Below are 25,249 nucleotides of genomic sequence, written 5' to 3' on the forward strand. Positions count from 1 at the left end.
CCATGTCAAAGTAGTTTATTTTTATTCTTTTTTGCTTTTTTTTGACCCCCCCCACCCCCCCGTGATTCCCAAAGTCCTGTACAACAGATCACCAGGTGAAGGTTAGTGAAAGCCAACCGTTTGCTTAGTTTCCAAGCTACACGGGAAGGAAAAAAAAGAAAAAAAGGAAGAAAGGAAGGCTGGCAAGAGAAGTACGGTCACAAGAAATGCAAAGAGGAGGGCTCAATGCGTGGAAACAAACCCTGGTGAGAACTGTACACAGGAGCATGGCCCAAGCGGCTGCCATCCTCCCAGAGCACAGGCATCGTGCTCCCGGGATGCGGCACCCCAGGGACCAAGCCCAGAATATTAAACACGTACGAAACCAAACCCACCCACCCCCCCGCCCCAAACAGAACCCCCCGAGAAAGTCAAAGGTAACTCCATTGCAAAGACGGACTTGTACTTCAGAAGATTTCCTGTGGAATTAAAAGCCCTCGTGGTTAAAAGTAAAATAGCCAGCTGGGCTGCATACAGTGTCTGTGAGCCGATGGGGCTGGAGCCACAGCTTTTTCTTCCCATCGCATCTTTAAAAAGAAAAACTGACCCAGAGCACAGCGCTGAGGCCATTAGAGTCTCTTTGCAGCCAGTCCATCCTCCGCCAGCCGTCCCCAAGTCCAGCGCGATGCTTTTAACCTGAATAATGCACAATCCAGGAGAAAGAGGGTGTTTCGTCAGACAAAAACTGTGAGTATTGCAAGGGTGGAGGGGAGGAATCGAGACAGCCAGGAGAAACCAGAGCACAAGAGTCCCCGCATAGGCACCCCTGCACCGTGCAATTTCTCCTCCCAAAGCACTGAATTAACCAAACGGCTCTTTTGCAGCACATTTAGTGCAGAGGGACACGCTCGGTGGCCATCTCCCTGCCTCCAGCTCTGTTGGCACAGCCCTGGCCGGATCCAGCGTGGCCAGCGGAGCTGGGGCAGAGCTGGTGCTGCTGCCTGGCTGTGGGAAACAGCTCGATGAAAAACGCGAAAGAGGTGGCTTTGCCTAAATCTAAAGTGTTTTGACACATTCCTGGATGGGGAGAATGTGTCATGGCTTTTTTTTTTTTAAAAAAAAAACAACCCACAACCCAATGCATGTAAAAATGTGCATGCAGGGGGGTGGGCACATAGACGGTCACGCTCTTGCTTGCCCAGCCCTCAATCAGAAGTCGCATATGGCGTTATTTGAAGAGAGGATGCTGATTATTCAGATGGGATGGCTACGGGTCTGTTCCTCCATCTGAAATTGCGCTGTGTGCTATTTCCACAGCCAGGTAATGCAATGGGTTTGCAAACCCTCCCAGTCTGGCTCCATCGGGGGGGGCGATGGGGCAGCTCCGGGGGTTCCAGAGGCAGGGACAGGCTGTGCACCCACCGGCCATCCTGACCCTGAGGGAATCGCGCCTGTCACCCAGGAATAAACGACCCAGTTGAGGAGTGAGATGGCCTGGGAATAGGGCAGGGCTGTACGCACGCATACACACACACGTACGGCTGCAGTACGGAGCGGTGCAAGGAGGGGAGGGGTGGCACAAGGGTGGGCAATAGCAGCCCTGCTTCGCTATATATGTGTGTATATGTGTGTGTGTGCACTAGGGCCAGGAGCAGTCAGCTGCAGCGTGCCCCCACGACACAGCAGCAGATGCCTGCTGACTTGCAGCACGAGCCATTTTCCAGCTGACTGTGTGCCCCATTACTTGCTTGTCATCAGCCGAATGTCGAGGAGGGGCTTTTACTCTGTATAAAAGGATGCGCAATATCAAAATCCTCTTTATAAAAGAAAAAAAAAAATGCAACGCAGCACTAGAAAAACCTCACGTCCCAGCCGCAACCGTCCTCCCCCATGCTCCCCTTTTGGGTTTGTTTTCTTTGCTACCCCTTTATATTGCCATTTAGCACGTCTCTACCTACAGAACGTAGAAATACATTCATTTTTTTTTTCTTCTTCTTCTTTTTCAAAACTCTTCCATGAATTTCAAAAAGTTCTCCCTGCTGTTAAAAGCCCCCGGCGGCACCGGCGAGGTGTGATGTGATGCTCCGGGCTGGGCGGGCAGCCAGCACCTCACACATCGGTGCTTATGCTGCGGCTACGGGAGAAGGCTTCCCGCATGGCCGAGAGCCGGTTGGGGTTGAGCGCCTGCAAGTTGGCCACGCTCACCGGCAGATCCAGATCTTCCTGGCTCACCGTCTTGTAGCTCACCCGGTCGCCCCCGTTGTGCAGCTCTTCGGGGGGCTCCTGCAAGAAGAAGGTGGGGGGCTCGTACGGCACGCAGCCCGGGCAGCTGGGCCGGCTCGACGCCGGCTTTTTGCCGAAGGGGGACGAGGCGTAGAGGGACGGGCCGTTGGTCAGCACTACGTTGCGGTTGCAGTGGAGCGGCGGGATGTGGGAGTGCACGGCGAAGTCGGGCTCCTCCTCGTCCTCCTCGGACTCATCCTTCTTGCAGCAGTAGTACTGAAACGGGATGGCCCCGTGGGGCCGGGGTTCAGTCGGCATCCCAAAATGCCCACCTTGCCACCGAGGGGCTGCTCCGTGCATGCCAGCCCTGGGGACCGGCAGGCAGGGGACAACGGGCTGCCCGCAGGCTTCCCTTCCCGTTGCAGCATCCTTTGGGGCCACGTCCCCCCCAGCCTTACCTGGAGCCTACAGTAGCAGAGGACAGCGATGATACAAAGCAAAATGACAGTCGCTAATATTCCACCTGTGATGACCACGGTCCCGGCTGTCATCCGCCCTCTTCTCCATTAACAGCCTGCAAAAGCGAGCGCACGGGGCGATGGGGTGAGGCTGGCACTGGGCTGCAGATCCCCAAACCCTCAGCTCACCCCCTGTTCGCAGGGGACTAGAAACCAGGAGGATTCTGTGGGAGGTGATGGGCAGGATCAGGCCAGATCCTGGCACTGGGTGCCTGTTAAAGCCATCAGGGTGTCCCTGTCCCCTCCTAAATGCCACCCTGGGGGTGCAGGGGGATAAAACAAGTTTTATGCAGTGGGTGAGAGCTTTAGTGAGCAGCAGCTCTGGGGTCACATCAGGCTCTTCTGCATCCAGGAGGGGGGAACCCAAGGGAAATATAAAACCTTCTGCCCAGTGCCCGTGGCACTCAGGGCACCCTCCGGGCTCCTGCCTGGTGGCAGACAGCTTCAGTGATGGGGGAAGGAGCTTTGCAGTGAGGATTTCTGAGCTGTACACATTTTTCTCTGAGCCTATAATCCATTTTCCCCACGAAAACAATGTGGTATTTTAATTTGGCATAAAACTGGAGCTGCTAAGTGAGCCTTTAATGACTGCAGGGACAGGCGCTCTCCCCTCCCTGAGCAGCGAGCTGCGGTACGGGATGTGTCCGGCTGCTGCAGGAGGCACCAAGCTCCTCACCTTCACCATGGCCAAGCCACAGTCTTGGGGGGGGCTGTGGGGGCACCCCAGGATGATGTTTCTTACAGCCTCGGCCGAGCTGTTCATTCCCACCACAGCAAATGCTGCGGCTGGGACACAGTGTGCTGGACATCACAGAGATGTTGTGGCTCAGCTTGGCCCCACGCTTGCGTTTTGGGGTACCACCAGTACCCTTCTCTCCCTGGAGTGCCCCTTAGAGGAATCTGGGTGCTGAGACAGAATTGGTAGCGGTGGAAGGTCCCTGCTTCTGGCACTGCTGGGCTCACCCACAAGGCAGATGCTGTGCATAATGCAGAGTACATGAGCCCCACGACACCAGCACGGGTCTTGCTCTGAGCATCCCTGCCCTGGGAGCTCACGGGAGAGCTTGAATTTCCTTCCATCCCATGCAGAATAAGACCAAGCTCTTTTTGCCACAGGAAGGATGCTGGGGAGACGCGTACCTGCCTGCACACACCTGCTAGCAGCTATGGAGACAGCGGCACTAACACCAGCATCACTCTGCAGCTAAAGCTCCAGCAGCCCTTCAGTGCCGCAAGTGTCAGGCTGGGAACAGGAGAAGCGACATAAATTAAGAGAGAAATCGTACCCTGACCACCTACTCTACAAGCGCTTTAACAAAGCTGGCTTCCAGCTCACGCTATCAGGTTAAAACAAAAAACCAGCCACCCCAGCCCCAAATTACTTCAGCACCCGAGGAAAAGCAACTGTATCTGTCAGGGATTTAACCTGCTTCCAAAGAAAATAAATCTGTGGCATATTTTCAGGCGCTTAATGTCCTGCTAAAGTTGGGTAAGTGCTGAATGGATAAAGCAGTATCACATTTTATGTTGCTGCTGAGCAGCACTGTAGGAGGGAAGGTAATTTATAACGACGTCTGAATGCCTTCTAGCACCGTGTGGCCACGGGGCAAGCGCCGGGCCAAATCCTGCCCTCATTCCTCGGGCAAAATACTCTGAGGAGGCTCGGGGGGGAGGAACACAGTCAGGAGAAGGGTTTGCAAAAAAATGCTTTAGTGATTTAGAAACTTTGATTCTTGTTTAAAGAGGGATGGAGGCACTCGGCTGCAGACCTCGAGCTGCACTGGGTGCTGCGGGCACATGCGCCGGCTCAGCAGAGCCGGCTGGAAATGCCCGTCTGTGGGTCCTTTGCTGCTCCCATTTGCAATCCCCATGCTGCCAGCTGCTGGGCAGGCATAGGACCCGGCTCAGCCCCGTGGGCTCTCAGGGCCGGGTGCTGCACCCATCAGAGAGGATTGGCATCTCAGCAAGCTCCTTGCCAGCCCAAGATGAAAGGTGGCAGGCAGGGCTCCGGCAGGGAGGGCTCCCCAGCTTCCTTGACACTTAATTAAATGGCTGCCTACGCCCGGAGCACTAGCGAGGGTCGCACAGAGCCGGTTTCATAGTTTCTGTCCAGATGCCATCAGCCAGATGTGGTATCGCAGCCACTGCTCCATCCAGAGCAAGACCATTTGCATTTCGCTCTTTTTTCCTCCCATAACATACTTGTCTGATTAAAGCTGCGTACCTGGAAGCATTAAACTCTCCAGCGTGCAAAGGGGGAGGAAAGCAGAGCATGTGGAGGCCCATAAGCAGAACAATTCCTGTCTAGACCTCCTTTTTACATTTGTTCCTAATTTCACGCTCCACAGGCTCCCAGATTCATATATTTAGTAATAAATATCCTGGTAAAAGGAAGTGCTTTGCAGCTCCGCTGTGGTCTTGGAGAAAGTATGCAGGAGCCCTGGTATTAGGAACGCAGGCACCGAGAGATGCGGTCCCAGCAGACGGTCGCTTGGCTCCTTCCTCGCCCCTCGGTAACGTTAGGAGCCCTCCAGATACCGAGGATGCCTGAACCCCCCTCCAGCCCCTCTGCCCCATCCAAATCCAGCCCCCAGCACGTCCTCCATCACTGCCAGACAGCAGAGAAGGGGCTGTGGGGGGATGATAATTCTGCACGGCCTGTTTGCCCCTGGCCCAGGAGCTCTTTGCTGTAGGAAAGCCGTCCCCAGTGCCGTGGGGTGACAGAGGATGGTGTGTCTCAGGGTTACTGGGAGCTTCCACACTGGCATGGGCACACGGGAGCTTGGGTGCAATGCTTCCCCCTTCCCTGGGCACCCTGCTTTACTTTCCCAGCGTGCAAAGGACAGGTCCGGCCGCAACAAACCAGACACTTTGCTATATTACTACTGGCTGCTCCCGGATCAGCTATTTGGTCTTAAGACACAGTCCTGTGCCACTTGCCTGCTTTTGCCAGGACATCTACTGCTGCAGCTAAAACAGCAGCAGCCCTGCAGCGGCTAGGAATTCTCAAGGTGTGATAAAATGGCCTTTTCTATTCCTTGTAGCCTGGAGAAGACACAAGCAGAGCTCCCATCGGCTCTGGTCCCAGACTGGCAACTTCTTACCTCGCCAACACTCCCTGCATGTCCCTGCCATGGCTGAGGACACGGGCTTTGAGGTCGTGCTGTTCACTAGGAGCCGGGTCTGCATCAGCCTCTGCCCCCCCCCTTCGCTTGGGCACTGCTACGAGGGACTGACGGACCTTCTCGATGTGCTGCAGCCCGACCCAACGGGCTGGAGGCAACTTCTCAGGAGCAACAGAGAATGGGCCAGCACAGAATTGCACTTGATAATGCAGAGAGGGGGGGGGGGGGATGAGAAATCATCCCAAGTCACTCCCCCCCCAGGCATCTTGAACATGGCCCCTGGACCGCCGAGAGTGCCCGGCATGGGGAGAGGCTGCTCACAGCTGCGTCTCGCTCCTGGGCTGGAGACCGGCTGTGCAGCCAGTGCCTCTCGGGATGCCTGCGTGGGAGGAAGGCTTCAGAGCAGCTGGGGAGGGGGGCTGAGTTCAGCCCATCCGAAGGCTCCAGCTAATACCCGGCTAAGCGTGGCTCCGAAACGCTGAGCTCCAGGTGCTGGAGTACTCCAGCCACGGCCGGCTCATGTGGACTGGCCTGACCCTGCCTGCCAAGGCTGTGGGAGAAGGATAGCTGGGGACTGCGAAGGAGACCACTCCAAGGCTTTTTTAAGAGACCCTCAAGTGTCCGGTTAAGCCAGCTTCTAGGATGCACAGGCATTAAGAACAATCTTCAGGACAGACCTTTAAATTAATGGGGCTTCCGTCTATCCCATCCCATCCCAACGGCAACACAGTCACCCCAAAGCCTTCTGCACTAGCTGAAAGTGCTGTCACGGCAAGCACCAAAAAAAAGGGAGTGCTGCTCCCACTGAAACTGTGCCTGCACAAGGAGACTGCGTCTTAACCTGCAAAGAGCTGAAGCCCACGGCTTGTCCTACTGTAGTGCTACCTGCATCCTCCAGCAGCCCTGGGACCTGCATCTTCTGCAGCCAGAAGCAGCACAGCCCTCTATTTAGCAAGGAAGTTGGGAGTTGCCTTTATTCACCTGACTCCAGAAGCTGGAGATTTAAACAAAATAGACAAACGAGGTAGGAAACAACAGCTGGCAGCACAGACATAAGTGCTGGCAGGATTGCTCACGTCTGGTACCCCAGCACTGGAGCAGGCAGGAGCTTAGACCCCACCATAATAACCACACAGCCAGAAACACCCCACGCTCGAGGGACACTTGGCTCCAACCTTCTGCATGACACCTCTGGCTCTCGTCCTAGCCATTCTGCTGATCACAATGGTGGTCTCATTTGCAGCGGGGAGCGGGGACCAGCTCTGCTCTGCACTTCCAAATGGCCAAGATGGAAAAAGGAGAGAAAGAAGGAAAAAAAAACCACCCCACCCTTCCCAGGGAGCGGAGGAGGCCAGCACCGTGTCCTGAAGTAACACCATCCTGCCTTGTCTTGGCTCTGCTCTGCACTAACACATCCCTGGCCGTGCTGTGTGCTTGGCCAAGTTGTTTTTCTGCGCTGAGTCCTGCTGCCGTGCGTGGGTGTCCTCCGGCACCCGGGAAGGGCCTCCGAGGGGGGGATCGACCCTGCACGCCAGCATTGCCCCCCCAGGCTGACCCTCTTCCAAGCATCACAATGATGGCTGCTGGTGGGTCAGCTTCTTGGGGCACTCTGCGGAAAAGACCCAAGGGAGAGACCTCAATGGGGGGGGATGTTCAGGTTGGGAAGATTAAGTCCTACGTGGAAACTGGGAGTTGAGCAGCTGTATACGGGGGGAGCACGAGTCTGACCCTCCGTGGCGGAGGGACATGAGCTCCACAGGTCTTGTTCTGGGTGGGCAATGCGGCCATTTCCCAGCTTGTCCGTGCACAACAAACCCTGCTGCCGATGCTTCTGAGCAAGCCCTGCTTCAGAAGAAAGGAAAAGAGCTCAGCAAGAGGCCAGGAAAATGGGAGAGCATGCAAGTGATGCCGTTCCCTTGAGCTGCTGGGTCTTGCTGCTGCTGCTGCTTTCCACCCCAGAGCTGGGTGCAGGCAGCATTTGTGACCCAGGACCCAGGACCTTAGCCCAGGGTAACAAGAAATCACACTACAATAAACTGGCCAGGGCAGAGGAGGCTGGATCTGAACCCTTGATGCTGCAAAGTTTTGGGGTGAGCCTGGCTTACGCTCCCCTGTTGCCCCACTGGTGCCATGTGCGTGCCACGGCTCTGCCCAAGGGTAAACCCCGGAGAGCATCGGTGTGAAGGAAAGCCATTGCCCAGACAGCAGCCACCAGCCTGGGAGGTGGGAAAGCAGCAAATAAGTTAGAAGCCAAAACCAGTTTGGTGGCAAATACAGCCTTATTTCTGCATTTCCCCCAGTTCCTGTAATCCTACCCAGTCAATGAATAAGAGCCGGGCTGCTAGGAACAGCCGGGCAGCGTGCCAGCAGAAGACTTTGCATTTACGGAGCCAGCGGACAGGGCAGCTGCCAGAAACACAGGCGGAGAACGTGGCTTTCCATATGAAAAACACTTTAAGCAGAAGGCCTGCATCACTTTTGTTTGCTTTCTCTCTCTTCCTCCTGACGGCAGCACTCCTAGCCTGGGGGCTGATGCTCTGCGTGAACAGCAGGGATTTAAACAGCCAGGCTTGACCGCGGGTGGGCTGGGGAAAGGGCACGTGGGGGCTCGGTGCCTGCGGACCCAGTGCTTCGACAAGACCACCTGAGCGCTCCTCAACACAAGGACAAGACGAGACGTCTCAGCAGTTAATGCTTCCCCACCTCAGCAAAAGTGCTTCCCATGTGGTACCCCACCGTATCTCCAGGCACCCCAAGTTTCTTTTGAACACTTCATGAACAAGAGGCACTTAACTGTTTGGATAACACTACTCACAATTTCCCAGGCTCATCCATAGCACACGGGTCCTCCTGGGTGCTGGAGACAGCTTGGAGATCCCAGCAGCCCCGTCCTCCCATCTGTACCTGCTGGGACTGCACTCGCCTCAGTCTCTGCTCGGACACAGGTCCTTTGCAGAGTGGCTCCTGCACTTGGGAGGTGCTTTCCCTACCCTGAAAATGGGGGTTTGCACCACTATTGATAGTCCCTGGAATAAGAAGGATTTTTGGAAGTAAGTCTATGGCATATTGGAGGGGGCTCCACCGCCTGGGAGATGCAGCCAGGTCTGGGTGGGCACTCGCAGGCTGTAACGCTGCTGTGGGCTTTTAAACGACAAATCAGAATGGTGAGTAAAACACTTCACACCCACCTGAAACTGCATGGCCCTTTTTGGTGGCCTTTGAGCCCTTACCTGCTTTGAAGCCAATTACAAAGACCACCTATATACTCTTAGACGTAACTCACAGCTAAGTCTGCAGTGACCCCTGCGGCTTCCCCCCCCCACACTAACGCACCCCCAGCCCTCCTGCCTGCGGAGACAGACCCAGATATTTCAGCTCCCACTGATGTCCAGACCAGAAACAACACTTTTCAAAGGCAATCTATACACAGTGCCTGATAAATTATTCAGCAGATAGCACATTGCTGGAATAGTGCTGAGCTCTGCAGAAGAGGATCCCGGCCACCTCCAGGCTCCCGCGCTGCACGGCCGGGCTTGGGAGGCAGCTCGGGGCAGGCTGTGCTGGGGACCAGGGCTCACGGGGCATTTGGGAACGGCCAAGGGCAGGAGAACAACACCATGGCCATGGAAAGGTGACGAGAGCTGGGGTGCGAGAGAGCCCTGACCACCCGCAGGCATCGGGTCGGTGCTCTCTCGTGCTGGTTTTAGCATCCTGGCAGTGAGAATTAAGCTTGGAGGTATGTCAGGCTAATGCACGATGAGCATCAGGCTGATACGGGGATGTATCCCCTGTATTTGCATCAATCATAACCCATGACAAACTCCTCCAGGGGACTGGAGAGGCCGGGGACTGTTCCTTTCCTCTCTGCCCATTCTCAGCTCAGCCCTTTACAGCCAGAAATGCTCCCCCAGTGCTCCCAGTGCAGTGCCGATGGTCAGGCTGGCAAGGGGAACGGGGGTGGTCAAATGTCAGAGTGACCTGCTCCTTCTGTCTGCTCTTATTATCATCTAATATAGTGATACACAACAACGATATCACATATCATTAAAAAACAGAATGTTGTAATCTGAAGTTTTATTAAATATTGCATGACAGCCCAAAAACTCCTAGAAAAGCCCCTGGTTTTCCAATAAGTTGTATATAATTTTTTCCAAATCCTGAGGACACACTGTATACGTATCCCTGCTAGTGGTGGCAGAGCAGCCAGGTTGTACTCCCGTGCGAGAGCAGTTCATTTGCAATGAAACCCAGCAAAGGAGGCCCAGGCTATTTGGGTGATATATCAAACAGCAACAGCCACTCTGAATTTTGGGTTTTCCTGAAGCTTAAAAAAAGTGGAAGTTCATGGGACAATTAGGGATCCTCTCCCACCAATTACCATTATTAGTTTTTAAAACAGAGATTAGCTCTTAGTGAGCCATCTGAGTTTTCAGCACACTTAAGCAGGCTGCCTTCAAAGTGCATCGATCTAGGGGATGCCTGCCCCAGCCGCACGGGAGAGGGAATATGTGCTCTGTAATAATGAGGCAATAATGTCATTTAGTACAACCAAATCACGCCTAATGAAAAATAATATTTGCACAGCTCATCAAAGCAGCATTGAGGCTTACTAAGCACAACTCCAGGCACGAATTTAAATGACTGCAGATGCTAACCAGAGTGCAGTGGTGCCGCTGGGGAGGGATGGGGGAAAACGCTGAATCACCTGGATGGTGTGTGTTCTGCCCTCGGGAATGTCTGGGGACATTCCAAAGGTGCTGCTTTCTCCATCCCAAAGGGACTAGGGAAGGTGTCTGCAGACACTTCAGCATCTCCTGGAATAAAGCAGGGTACGTTCACCCTGCTCTGCCCTTCTGACTCTCTAAAACTGTACAGCCACATCCTAAAAAGCATCAATAGGGATGCTATCAGTATGGATAGGGATGCTAGGGACTCGGTGCTGCCCAGCAGTGCATCCCTGCACACCAGCCCTGTCCTGGCATCAGTCTGGGAGAGATAAACCCAAAAAAACAGGCCCAAGGGAAGAACTGGTACAGACATGATGGACTCACCTATGGGTCTGACCCTGCACACGGTGAGCTGCCACAGCAGGGGCTCACGGCCAGCTGGTCTCTGTCAGGATTTAAGAGCTGCTGTCAAACCACACTAGAGGGTTTTACCCTCCCCAATCCCACCTTTCACTGCCCAAACAATCACACTCTGCTTAAGTACCAGGAATTATTTCCATACGTCTGCTGGAAAGCAGGCCATAATCCCAAACACACATAAGCAGCCTAAACTCCTTCAAAAAAAAAAAAAAGAAAAAAGAAAGAAAGACAGGCTGTCTTTCCACCCTGCATTATTTAATCGCCTCTTGAATTATGGTTTAGTCAGTCTGAGATATTAGCATCAGAGAGTGCAGGTTTTGGTATTAGCAGCTTGAGATAAGCTACCGCAATCACTGCTGAGTGGGAAATAAGTCAGAAGGTGGGGAGCACCCACCTGCCCACCCTGGGGACTTCTCTTAGCAGGGCAGTTCTGCAGGCTGGAAGTGTTCCCTGGCCAACCTCTTCAAGCTTGGGTTAGCTTACTGAGAACTAACAATAAATTTTACTCCTGATTAGTACTGTTTCCTGCCCAATTCACTGAGCAGGCATTGCTCCCTCCCCATCACCATCCCGCAGGAGAGCTCACTGCAGCTCCCCATCAAGGCACAGTCTGCTGGAGTGCTGGCGGAAAGATCAAAAAGCCTTAATTTTCAGAAAACGCTGCTGAAATGATGCACCAAAGGTGGAAAAAAAAGGAATTTGTCCTTCTGAAAGAGCAACTCTTTCCAGAATTGCTCGCTTCACCTGGACTTTGAAAGCTCTTCAGGCTGAAAACTAGCCGCTGCTTCCCCAAGAGCCCAACACAGCCAGGGGAGCCCCGCGGGACCCCGTGCCTTATACCAACAGCTCACATCAGCTTTCCCGCTGTCACATCTCCCAGCAAACGCCTCGAGAGGAGGTTTTCACGGCTCAGACGGGACTGCTGGGGCATGCGGATGGGAAGAGACTCACACAGAGTCTCTGGCTGAGTTCTCGGCTGATTACAAGCTTGGCTGGGAGCCGGAGCTGCCTCTCGGCCCCAGGGGTGCTGACACCGCAGCTGGGATGGTCTGGCATTCCCATCCACCACGGTCCTGGGGATAAAGGCTCTTACGGGCCCGGGACAGCACGGAGAGGGATAGCAAGGTCTTGGTACCCTCTGATGACCGCCTTAAAACCATGCAGAGCAATCGGGGCAGCAGCTCTCATGGTGGCCCTCCCAGCAGTGGCTGCTTTAGCTCCGGGGATTTGTTGGCTCTGGCTGGGCAGTGGTATCTGCATGGAGCCTCATTCTTATGGGAAGACATTGCAGCAACTGGCCTGGGGGAGACGGACTGAGTCAGCCCTGCTGGGATTCAGCCCTGTGCTATTAGAAACATGACATGCTTCAAAGCTTGCGTTTGCACTTTTTAGCTTTTGCCTCAGGCAGCCACAAAGCCATGCAGACCCCTGCGTGGCACCGAGAAGAGCAGCCAGCCCCAGCTGCACGTTCAGGTTTTGTGCAACTTCTGAGCTAAAACCCTGGTTCAGCTCAGGGCCCCTGGCCCCGGCTCCTCTCTGGCTCTGGCAAATGAAGCAGCTCTGTGCCCGAGAGGGAAAGCATTGCTATGCTAATACCCGTTTCACAGACAGGGAAACTGAGCCCTCGGCCGGTTAAGGCTCTGCTTGCAGCTAGGTTGCTTGAAGTCTGTCAAATATCAGCCCATTTCCAGACTAAGCTGGCTTCTCCCAGGCCAGGCACTGGGTAAGCGGCGAGCCGGGATCAGCTCCACTCTCCTTCCACCCCCTGTGCCGGTGGTTGGGAAGGATGAATCCCCACACATGACCTTGTGGCCCCTGCAGATGTCCTGAGACGCAGATGAGCCATCGATCCTGGGATGCAGATGAGCCATTGATCAGGGGCTGGGGAAGGAAGGACACGTACAGTGTACGTTTCCAGTAAGCAGTAAATCCAACAGCTTTGCATTTCCAAGAGGTATGAACGCAGCTCCGTGGGACGGGAAGATCCTCAGCAGATCAAAGTCTTTGTGAGCTGCAACAACTCGCTCTCATTTGCTCAGGATTCACGGACCCAAACACGCTGGGGCGGAGGCAGCAGGGAGCACCGTTTCCTTGGTGCTCGTTAAATGCAGCGACCTGAGAGCTCCAGGGACCACCATCCATCCAGCTGCAGTAACAGGCAGGAGGGGGACCAGTACCCCTCTGTCCTTGCCCCCCCCTCGGCTGTGGGTGGGTGGCTGATGGCCAGTGACACCTCCAGCAGCCCCACATTGTCCCCCCAGCACCCCACTGTCACTTGCCCTTTCCTGAGCTGCCCGGGGCATCCCGCTTATTCCTCATCAGTCCCCGTTCCTCTGCCCTTGTGACACAGACTGCCTGCAGCGTGACCTGGGTCTGTGCTTCCAGCTCCTGCTGTTGAATGACACCGGGTGACTCCTCGGGTGCTGGCTGCCACCACCCAACATCTCCCAGAGACAAGCCCTTGGGGCTGCCTGAACAATCGCTCAGGCACCAGCAGCCCCAGCTGGGATCTCCAAAGAGATATACGGTCTTGCCTTAAAAAAAAAAAAAAAAAAATCATAAAAAAGGGTAGGGAGTTTCCATAGCTACAGCTTTACATTGCTCTGGCAAAGGCTCAGGTTCAGCCCGTGTAATGAGAAGCAAGCAGAGTGTTTTTCCCACTCCAGCCCAGGAAGGTAGCATGGTGCATGAATAAAGGAGTGAAGAGGAGAGAGAGAGCTCAGTGATTTTGGAAATAAAACATAAATGTGAAGGAGTGGCACGTAAGGCTGCTGCTAGCACTGTGCTCCCTGCCCTGCCTGACCCACCACTTGTATGGGGCGTGAGTTGCATTTGCAGGTGGGGAGGGAAGGAGCCCTCACAGCCCCCCTGCTCGACAGCCCGGCGAGCGAGACATGCACTTTCATGCCGCTTGACGTGGTCAGAGACCAAGAACTGCTTCATTTAAATGACTGTCTGGGTGGTGCTCCCAGGGCTGGACTTCCAGAGAGACGGGGAGCCGGCGCAAGCAGTGATTCTGCAGAGATTTAGTGCTGCTGCCAATGCAGAGTCACTGTCCACAGGACCTGGGGACGTGGGGCTTGCCTTGCTTCGCATCCGTGCCTTGTACAACGTAACGTTACGCACTTTGGGCTGGTGTCAGCACCGCGGTTCATGGGAAAGCACACATGCAGTTGCAAACCACTCTGATCATGAACAAGAGGGCGATGGGCTTCCTCATTGCTTGTGATCAGGAGTTTTCCTACAGGCAGAAAAATCTCCTTATGTTATCCTTTTTAATAAGGATTTATCATTGCTGCATCAGGGGAATTAATACAGACCGTCTGAGAGGGTAATTTTCAGATTCTTGGCAACTTACACGAAACCGGTTCCAGTAAATTTTTCCTTTTTTCCTCACCTTAATTCTGTTACAGCTTTTCCTGGGAGATGAGAGAGGGAAAGATTTAATTCAGAGGGAAAAAAAACCCCAAAACAACAAAATCATAAGCAAAAAAGCGGAAAAGATGAAGTAATTCATACAGCTCAGCTGAAAACTGTCATTAGGCGAATAAAGAAACAGAGAAAAACCTTCACACAAATTGCTTTGCTCAAAACCATGTGGGCTTAACAGAGCTGCTGGGATCAAATGTTTGAAATATCGACTGTTCCCAGGGACAGCATCTTTCAGAAATCAAAACACATGTGATGGATCTTTTTCCCTAGCGTCAGCATTAGGACGACGCAACCCCTGTCTTTGAAATGACTCCTTGATGCTAGAGAGGCCCTTGAGAGCGATGCGGTGGTTCGTGCTCCCGCACACTCGCTCTGCCATCTTCTCGCCGTCCCCAGGAGCCAAAGCAATGCTACTACCGGCACCGAACAGCACGGGAAACTGAGGCAGGCGAGGCTGGTGGGTGCTCCCATCGCTTCTGCTGGCGTTTGATGTCCGCACGCCTCGAGCTCTGCGCTCCCCAGCTCCTCCCGTTTGCAGCCCATCAGTGCTGGCATCTTCCTGAGCAGGCTGCACTTTCTGCCTTCCTTGCTTAAATGATGATGCCTGACTTGCAGCACCTCAAAGGACTAGAAAATGCCAAGTAGCTTCTCTTTGAAAGCCAAGCTTTAGGCTAGTGCTCGGAATCACCTCTAAGTGTTTGAGCCCATCCTTGGCCTTGCTGAAGGTTGGACAGGCCAGGGTACCAACAGCAGCTGTACTTGCTGTGGGATGGGCTGTGCTTCCCACAGCCCTGGGGGGGGTCAGATCCCGTAACCCCCTAGGGACACACATGTAGAAACGCTTCCATCCATCCTGGAAAGCAGGAGGAGACTCACAGGCCAGTGCTGCCCCACTCCACCCTCTGAATCCCAGCAGAATTTCACCGTTCCTCACTTGCACAGCGAGCTCACGTCGCTTGAACACGTTTGCTGGAACTCATTGGGAAGTAGGTACGTTACGCTGTTAAATAACACTTTCTGCCCCAGAGCTAACCTTTCAGTCGTGATGAACTGGGAACCTGTAACCAAAGTAGCAAAACCTTTCACTGAACTTAGGCTGATTTTCTGAGCTCTCTAGACACCACCCTGGCCATGCTGATGCTGTAGTACCACAAGGAGCGCTTCATTAACAGCCCACTTCAGTGGTAAACCATACAGAAACCTGCTGAACAGATAAGTTTAAGTCTTACAAACCCAGACCTCCAAACGTGAGCATCTTCACCGCCCTGTGCCCGGTTAGCGGACCACAGCTCATTGAAATGCAGGTGCACAACTCGCAGATGCCCCTCGCAAGGTTAAACAGACCACGGGTATCCTCTGGGAATTGGGATTACATTCACCACTGTCTCAAACTACAGGCCTTTTTAATAAAACACCCTGCAACCTGGCTGCCACTGCTCCTGGGCTTGGCAGCGGAGAGACTGAGCAGCACGTGGGAGCCCAGGAATTTCTGCTGTGATCACAGGATGCTTCAGTTCTGCTTCTGGTTGGTTTAATTAGGATATCATGACATTGCACAAGATTCAGGTTACACGGCAACCTTAGCATTCGTATCAAACAAAGCACTTGTACTTTTCAGTTTCCTGCAAATGTTCTCATCTGTAGACATTTTTGGAAATCTTCTTTTTTTGGGCAAAACCCAAACACTGGCTACAGCAACAGCATGCCAGTGTTAGCATTTCTGAGGCTGGGCAACTCTAATCCTCTGCAGTCAACGGTACTGCTGTATCCCGGCAATATTAATGCTTTATATTTACTAGCAATCAAGTCAGACAGTATTTTAAAGACCAACCCTTTGTCTGCCAATCCCAACATTCAACAGTATAACATAATATTTACAAAGGTAGCCAGAAAGCAAGTAAGATCAGTGCTTGGTTTCTCAGAAACCAGTATCACAGTCTTATGTTTTCTATAACCTATGTTGTTTTATTTAAAAATACAACAAAAACAAAGATGCGATGCCAGAAACACAAGGGAAAATATGTGCAACCAAGAAAACCCCACTTTCTGTGGGCTGAATCTGCTCCCACGAGCTACTGTGAGAATCGGGAATAACTCTTCAGAAGACAGTAATGCTAAACTGTTGCAAATCAGAAAAAGCAAGCTGGAACTGTCTAATATTAATTGCATACATATTATGCTTGCCTTTTTATCTCAGGGGGGCTATGCCTGCCCACGGGATGTCACATCCACCAGGCCTCCACCGCAAAGAGCAGCCGGGATCATCCCGCTCACAAACCCAGAACCGAAGCAGCCGTGAAGATGCGACAGCCCCGGGAGCAAAATCCCGGCTGCAGCTCCGCCTGCCCTGCTCCTCCGCTCTGCGACGCCCCGCACAGTGGGCACCCCCATCACTCCTTACAGCCCAGAATTAGACACGGGGGTTTTATGTCTCCGAGGTCCCAAATGCCCTGGGAGCTTCTGCCCGAGCCGGAGCGAGCTCAGGGATGCCAGCACCCGGCGCTGCACACCAGAGGTGCCCTGCTCTGGGTACAGCTTTGGCTCCGGCGCAGTCAGTAAGAAAATGGCTTTGGTGACAGCTGGATCCGAGAGGTCACCTGAGGGGGTTTGAGAAACATCTTTTGAGGGCTTTTATGCAGTTGGATGGGGAAGAGGCGGCTGGCCTCGCTCTCGGGAATGCTGCGGCCACGGGCAGCAGCCGAACCACGCAGCTTTTTGTCTGTCCCTGTTTGCACAAGGAAAGGAGGCGCAGAGGAAACCCACGGGACAGACGTTAAGTTTGAATTATTCCCCCAGCGCCTCCTTTGTGTAATATAACAATAAACCCACAAAATTTGCCTAACAGCAAACCCAAATCGACACTTATTATCCTTCCCCTCCCAACTCCACTCCCACTCTCGCAGCACGGCTATATTTCCCCAGATCCCACCACTAATCTTTCCAGGGCTTAGCTACCCAGCAGGAGACACCAATCAAACCAAGACCCCTCTTTTTCCTTCCACATGAGAGCCTTATAAATTACATCCCTGCAAATCTCTGCATACGCTGGCTTGCAGAGGAGGCAGGGAGAGATCCCCAAGACCGAGGCCGTGCATTGCCCAGGCCACCCTCCCGCAGCCGGGACACCGCAGCACTTGCTCAAAACCGAGCCTCTGGCAGCCTCCATACTATATTTTTCTCCCCAGGCAGGAGTTTAGCTTGGATTGCCACAAAAGGCATCACGTCTTGCTATGTAACTCACGTATATTGTGTTAACTAAAGAGTGACAATGTGCACGCTATTGTTCTGCGGATGCAAGGGTGGGAAACCAGGACGAAGAAGGAGCATCGCTGCCTGCAGGGGCAATGCAGGCAGACACGGGTTAGGAAGAGCGTCCCTGCACTGCACAAGCTGTAATCTAGCTCTGAAGGCAGGCAACAGATAAAGGAGAGAGTTAATGGTTTGCTAAAGCTCAGGCAGGAAGATCTACGACAGGTCTTAAAACAAATCTACGCTGAGAGCAAAGGGAATCCAGATGTAAATGGGATGGCAAAGCCAAAGCAACACCCTCCGTTTAAATGGGGAAGTAAACGCGGGCTTCAGAAGAGGAGCTCTGTGCTGGGATTGCACTGTCCCTGCCGGTCACCTCAGAAAATACTGTATTATTTCCTAGGGAAAAAAAACCCAAACAACCCAGAGGAGCGAAGGTGGAATATTGGGAATAAAGATGAGCAAAGCTATTTGTAGGTAAGTTATTTTTCTCACAGGAAATGGTGCCTGTAAGTGGATGCTTTAGCAGAGCTGTGATTTGCACGCTGTAACGCAGCCGCTTTGGGGACTCATCTGGCACTTGCCTGTGAACTCCCTCTGTCTCCTGGCACGCTCCCGCATCATCACAGCAAATACCCGCTTCGATGGAGCCCGTGTATCATCTTTTACAACAAAGTCCAAGACAACTCTCTGTTGTGATAGGTGCCAGTTTACAAGTCTTTGAATCTCAAGACATTTTGATCCACTTCAGTTGAAGTGACCCGAGCTGGGGAGAGGCGGGGGGAGACAACGACTTCTGAATCCATCACAAGGCTACGGTGGTCCCCAGAGGGTTTCAAAGCAGCCACATCCCCCAGGCAGGCACTTCCCTTTCATTAATGCTGATGTGCTTTCCCCCTTAACCTCAAACAGTCCGAAACTCTCAGTGAGTAAAGAGACAGCCTGGCTTTGACTGATGACAGCTCTGCAGGTATGAGCGGAACAGACTGTGCTACAAGAGGCCACTTTTGTCCATTATGGTCCAGCCTAGATTTTCAGGCAGCTGAGGTACTAGGGACTGCTCTGCACAGGAAAAAAATGAAACCCCAAAGGACTTTTCCTCCCAGGTTGCTAAGAGTCCCCTCCAGCAGAAAGGAAGGAAATCCCAGCTGTGTGGCACGCCCACCACTTGCAATTCTCCCAATATAATGAGCTTATGAGCTTCTGAGGCTCAGACCCTGTGATGAACTTGTACCTAGAGAAAAGCCATAGCGTGGCCTCAAAGCCATACGTACCTAAAGCTGGCAGTGCTTCGTCCCCTGCCTGGCGAGAACATCATCTCCTTTATCCCCTGCCCAAGAGAGGCCAACCAGTGCAGCCTTGGAGGAGCCTAAACTGGAGTTTAGTAGCAATTCACAGCAAAAAACCTACAAGCTTTTTCACCAAAGCCTATTTTTCAGGCTGGCAGCTTCTGACGGTTATCTCACCACCTAAGTTTTCTGTAACTGGTATCTCAGAAAGGAAGGAAGAAGAGGACTGGGGCACGGAGCAAGAGCAGGGACTGACCCACGGGAGGGCAGGGCTGGAGCACCAGCAGATGAACAGAAGGGAGAAGGCAGACAGGGAGCAGCAGGCTGGGGTGTGTGGGCTCTGAACAGCTCTGAGCAGCTCCGAGCAGCTCTCCTCCGGCACCCACTGCCAGGGCTCCTCTGCAGTGCTGACACAGCCACCAGATGAGGCAGAGGAGGGCTGGAGCCATCACCTGGGACGGGATGGTCCCGCTGTGGTCAGGGTGCCCTGGTCAGCTCCAGCACTGCATGGGCACCCCCCCATCTCGCTCCCCTCCCACCTCCCCCTCAGAGAAAATCAGTGGTAAAACAGAAAGAAAGATGTGGGAGTCCACGACGTGATTTCCTGCCCGTGACGGTTCTCCGAGGGGCATGAAATTAATGGTGAGAATTAATTCTGTTTGCCCTGGGGCCAAGGTAAGAAGCCAGGAGTGATTTCTGCCAGGAGCATGTGCAGATGTAAGGCTGGTGTGAGTGGCAGCAAAGCCACATCTCTTCCCTTCTGCCCCACGCGAGTGGCATCCTTGTCACCTGGGTGAGGGAAGGGGATGATGGCTGGCACTTTGCTCCTGCCAAAAATTCACTCGCCCTTCTTTTTCTTTTTATTATAAGGAGGCTATTAACTGAACGGCGACATGATGAATAAAGATGTGGGCTGCAGAGTGTCTCTTACAGCGGCCTCGCTGAGCCCTCCGAGTGCTGGCAGACCTCGCCAGCCCCCCCTCTCCCTGCAGAGCCTCCCACCCTCGTCTCAGGTGCTCAGAGGCAGTTGCTTTATACACGGCTAATGACATTTATTTTCTTTTCAGAGCCTCGGGGAGGACTCTTTCTCTCGCCCTCCCTGCTGATGTGAATCCTGCTGCCCTATTATGCTGAGCTGAGGCTTTTTTTTTACTGTTGAACTGCTGGTGGTCTCCCCTACATTCCCCGTCTGTGCCCCCCAGCCTGCTCTTCCCACAGCCAGATGCACATTTCCTGGGCTTGATCCAACCAGCATTGAAGTAAAGACAAAAACTCCTCACGTTTTCAGGTTGGATCAAGTCCCTGGCCTGGCGGGGACAGGCTGAGACTTGCTTTTGGGTTTCTGGTAACTCGCCTCTAAAATGTCCTTCAGAAAAAGGCAATTATCACAGTGCCATTAAGGTTTTCCCCACTGCACAGCCAGATAACTCGCTAGGAGTCTTTTGAAAAAACCTTTAAACAATAGATCCTTGTCTTGTTTACTGAATGTTTCTGAACTCAACAGTAATGCATCCAGATGTCACCCGTGTCTACTGTAGGCCTAACTATTTCTGGAAACACACCGAGGGCAAATTGCTTGGATAATGTCAGATATTGTTGCAGAGAGAATGTGACAAGTTTCCATCTCTTTGATAAAAGCTGTGGAGCAGAGAGATGTTTCCCAGGGCAGCAGAGCTGCCTGCACCTTCAGCTCAGCCCCGCGCCGGACCTGCACCCCTGCCTGTAGCTCACGGGCAGGTACAAGCGGCAGGCGCTTTCCAGCTGGGGAGAAAATTAGCGTCGTGGTCAAGCAAAGCTCGGCAAGCTCACAAACTGCCATGCTGGGGGGTGTGTCGCTGTGGGTGGTTTTTGTCCTGGAGGTAAGAGGTGGGGAGAGAAGCATCGGAGACAGCGAGGAGGGGCTGAGCTCCGTCATGGCCAGGCAAACTTGGGGAAGACGTCTTGGCCCGTCTTGTGCCATTATCCTGAATGAAGCTGAACGCCAGCTCTGAACCATCACAGGTGCTTGTTTCAACGAGCAAGATAAAACTCTGTCTGAAGTGAGAGGGCAAACAGAACTCCCCCAACCCCTTGACTCATCTCTTCTCTCCACTCCATGGCCTGCCAAGAGGAGCACCAGCCAAGGTTGATGCCAGCACCCAGCAGTGTCCCAGGCTGCACCTTACACTGCTGCCCCCCCGACTCCAATGAGAAATCTGTTCTCTTGGCCACGTAGAATGGGGCAAAATCATCCGTGTTGTGATTTTGGCCTAAATCAGCTCGGTTCCTGTGCCCCCTCCGCGCCGCCTCTGACACAGGCACCTTGAGAACCACACAGTCCACGGGAGCCAGGTCCTCCCTCTGGTGCCCTGAACTGCTATTAATGGGTCATGGCTGTTATTAAGCTTTCCTGCGAAAAATGGGCCCAAGGATGTTTCAAAATGTTATTATTATGACTTCTAATTTTGTTCCCCAACCTTTCCAGTTGACCTCTGCCCAGGGCTGTTCTCATGGGGATTGCAGAGCTCACAGGCTCCTGAGGTCCCAGCCTTGTCCGGCTGGCCTCAGCTGTGATCTGAATATGGCTGGAAGGTCTGGAGGATCAAAGTCCATCATCCAACATATTCGTCATCCCTCTGCCAATCTGCTGGGATATATGCTTTTTTCTCAGACAAAGGGTGAACCAATCCTGCCTACTGTAATAAATTAAATCATGAGGAGAGAAGGAGATAACAGGCAATGACAGGGGAAGAAGTGTAAATTGGAATGGGAACGAGTTGCAAGTTCAAGCCCAACACCTGCTACATCTCCTCCATCCCTTCCCTGCTCTTCTTCAAGGTTCTAAGTGGCATCACAAGCCGTGGCTGCGAGACCCCTGCTAGCAGCAAGCACCTCTTCACTGGCCACGTCCTTATCCATATCCATGACAACATGACAGCCAGGTACCTGAACACAATGAGTGAGAAGGTACCCAGTTATCCCCATCTCTTCCACCAGCACGAATACAGCTAGGCACTGCGCAGCCAAATGAAAAGCTGTATAAATACCTAACAGCTTGGGCAGCTGCAAAACCCCTCCGTGACCCACGTGCTGTGCACCGAGGACTTATCCTGATGTGCCCAAAGGTTAGTGCCACAGACGACTTCAGCCTGCGAGGATGCAGCTGAGCTCTCTGGGCTGCACATAAACGCCCAAGGGAATTAAGCACCTTTATCTCTCTGAATCGGGGGGTCCAGCAAAACTTTTAAAGGATCCTAAGGGGGTTGCTCAGGTACGGCTGTAGGGTCAGCAGGTGGTCTTCAGCTTTACACATGGGAATACCTTTAGAAAGACTTGGGGCAATACGCTACTGACAGCGAGCGGGTCCTCTGTCACTTAGCCACTTCTGAACATGTTCTCCTTAGATCACAAAGCCTGTGAGACTCTCGTGTCATCTACGCGAGGGTTTGGGGACTGCTGTGGTTGCAATGGAAAAGGATCAGGAGGAGATGTGACAGCTAGACCGATCTACCAGGCTTTGCTGGAAAAAACAAAGAGAAGCACGGTGCAGATACAGCCAGTAACCACAGCGCTGGTAACGTTCTGCAACTCTTTTGTGCTCAGGTAGGCACAGGTATTTAAGAACTGCCTGTGTTTGTAATCTGTGTTCACTGATGAGAAAACAGAATGGAACAAGTGCTGTTTCCTTCCTTTCCCCTCACATCCCCACATCCTTCATAAGTGAGAACCAATGTACTGAGGGGTGATAAATCAACATCAGTCGCTTTGCGGGGGATTTTGTTTAAGTTCTTTATATCTACTGAGCACCAGCACCGTTCCTTAAGAGGTCCTGTCATCATCCTGCACAGAAATCCTGACACGCAGAGGAAGGAGGTTACACTTCTAATTACAGCTGCCTGGTCTTTAAGGTGTTTGAAACCTCTTTTCACCACCTGACAGCCGTAATGCATCTTTCTGCTCATTTCAGACTAGATGAAAACCAACCATAGAAGGTTGCAAACAACCTTCTGTTATTCACATGCCATTGCAGTGGGGCAAGCAGCTAAATACAGGTGCGCGGATAGTTCATGCACAATTTACATAAACTGTTTTCCCTTAACAGCATTATAATTTAGATGCTTACTCAGTGAAGACAAGATACAATGACTAAAAACCCCATCATACTGGGTACTTTTGCTCAAATGAGATCACCCAGGAGCACTGGGATAATCGGGATATCCTCCAGGTTTCCTAAAATGACAGGCATCCATCAGGAAAGACTGAAGCGCGTGATTTTACCATCAAGGTTTTTATGCTGATTTCGCTGCTCGTTTTAGGCTAGAAGACAATCTGTTGAACCTCAAAGTGCAGTCTTCTCTTACCTTTAATTTATTCTGTCAGAAAACTGTCTACCTTAATGAGTATGAGCACACCCCCACTACCTTCCAAGTTTGGTGATCTGTTATGTCAAATATAAATAATCCTGTCTGAAACCAGTCGATACGGGGAAATGAAAAGCCATCTTCCCTTGGGGAATTTCTCTCTCCCTCCCACAGCCCCCCTCCCGGAGCCTGCAGACTACCTTTAACGTACTGAACAACGTCCACATACTTCTGAGAGCGCAGACCTAGACGGCTGCTGTATTAATCAAATAGTGACAAAAACAACCCACAGATAACTGTGCTATCACCTTCCTTCCATTCAACTCCAGATTCCTCTCCATCACCATTGCTCCGTTGCGTGTGAGCTAGCGGGCTGGTTTGCTGCCTAACCTGGGGCCGGAATGGTGTCTACAAAGTCATCGGGATGGAGTAGGGGGTTCTTTCTTACATCCTTCGGGGCCAGGACACGAGATAGATAGGAACAAACCTTTGTCCTAGGCGCATGGCTCCAGGTGAGATGCCCAGACAGGTGACTGAGAGAGGCCCGTTCCATTCCCACGCTGAGTGTGCAAAGAAGGACGAGCTCTCCCCGGGGCAGAGAAGGACACGACCCACACACCCAGGCAAGGCACGGGATGGGGGCAGCTTCCCCACCCCATCCCTGAGAGACGCTTTCATGACCTCCTTCATAGGCATGGCTTTGAAACTAAAGATGCTGTAGGACGTGGGAAAACCAAGCCTGGAGCACCCTGGAATTTTTCATCCTGGTCTAAGGCGGTGGGACTTGACCAGTCCCCCCTGAGACAGGCTATCGGGGTGTGGATGCTGGGCAATTCTCCACGTCCCTATTCGCTCTGCCTCCCCCCTCCAAATCCCTTCCCAACCCCAACTCTCGCAGCCGGGGCTATCCTCTGCTTGTTTTCCTCCTTGCAGGCATTCCCCCGGGACGCGGGGGTTAGCTGCCGGTTCCCCCGGAGCAGCAATCCCACCGGTACTGAAAGGCAGTTTAGGATGCACCGGGAGGGGGATGAAAAGGGAGGGGGGGGAGAAGCGAAGGGGGAAAAAGCACGGCAAAAGACCCCACCGTTGCGAAGGACGGGGAGAAGGAGCCCAGGCAAAGCCGGGGGAGGTCGGTCTGCGAGCGGCCGAGCCTCTCCCCCCCGCTCCGCCGCCCTGCCCTCCCCGCTTACCTTCAAACGGGGGAATGGTGCTGGATCTCTCAGGTGAGAACCGCGTCTCCCGAAGTCTCCAGCTCGGAGAGCATCAATGCAAAAAAAAAAAAAAAAAAAAAAAATTAATAGAATTTCGGAAAAAAAAAGGTTAAAAAGACGGACGCCAGCTCACGGTGCGGAGCAAAGCGAGCCGGCAGCAGCCACCCTCCTCTCGGCACATGGCCGGGCCCGGCAGCAGCAGCGGCTCTGCGGGGGAGCGCTCCCTCCCCGCCCCGCGCCCCAGCGCCGCCGGTGCCGCCAATGACGGCGGAGCGGAGCGGAGCGGAGCCGGGAGGAGCGGCGCCCCCCCGAGCCCCGCACCGGGGCCGCACGGGCAGCGGAGCGGTGCTGCCGGCCCCCGACCGACCCCCGGGAGGCGACCGGCGCCGGGGTTTGTTCGTTCCCCTGGCCCGGGATGCCGGCCTGGGTTGGGGGATCCGGGCCGGGCCTCGGGGCGGGGGGGGGGGGGGGGGGGAGAGCAGAGTGGGGTCGGCCCCACGGAGCCGGGTCGCCTCCCCACAGAGCCGGTCACCCCCTCAAAGAGCCGGGTCACCCCGCCCCCCGAGCCAGGGACACCCCCCCAGAGCCGGGTCACCCCCTCACAGAGCTGGGTCACCCCCTCAAAGAGCTGGGTCACCCCCTCATAGAGACAGGTGACCACCCCCCAGAGCCAGGTGACCCCCTCACAGAGCTGGATCACCCCCCCCCCCAGAGCCAGGGACACCCTCCCAGAGCAAGGTGACACCCCCCCCCCGAGCTGGGTGACCCTCTCACAGAGCCAGGATCACCTCCCCAC

At 53.5% G+C, this 25,249-nt stretch overlaps 1 protein-coding gene across 2 annotated transcripts; it reads right to left on the reverse strand.

Moving 5' to 3' along the window:
• Window positions 1-24,777, reverse strand: FAM163B (family with sequence similarity 163 member B). Of its 2 annotated transcripts, none has more exons than XM_069770940.1 (3): window positions 24,433-24,777; window positions 2,661-2,776; window positions 1-2,478 (listed from the first exon to the last, which is right to left on the reverse strand). In XM_069770940.1, the coding sequence occupies exons 2-3, from the start codon at window positions 2,751-2,753 to the stop codon at window positions 2,089-2,091; spliced, it is 483 nt and encodes a 160-aa protein (XP_069627041.1). In that variant the 5' UTR covers window positions 2,754-2,776; window positions 24,433-24,777; the 3' UTR covers window positions 1-2,088. The 2 variants fall into 2 exon arrangements, with proteins under 2 accessions (XP_069627041.1, XP_069627042.1); XM_069770941.1 differs by lacking the exon at window positions 24,433-24,777 and adding an exon at window positions 3,861-4,385.
• Between the last annotated feature and the right edge of the window lie 472 nt (window positions 24,778-25,249).

This window comes from Haliaeetus albicilla, chromosome 26 (genome assembly GCF_947461875.1).
Source record: "Haliaeetus albicilla chromosome 26, bHalAlb1.1, whole genome shotgun sequence".
NCBI lineage: Eukaryota > Metazoa > Chordata > Aves > Accipitriformes > Accipitridae > Haliaeetus > Haliaeetus albicilla.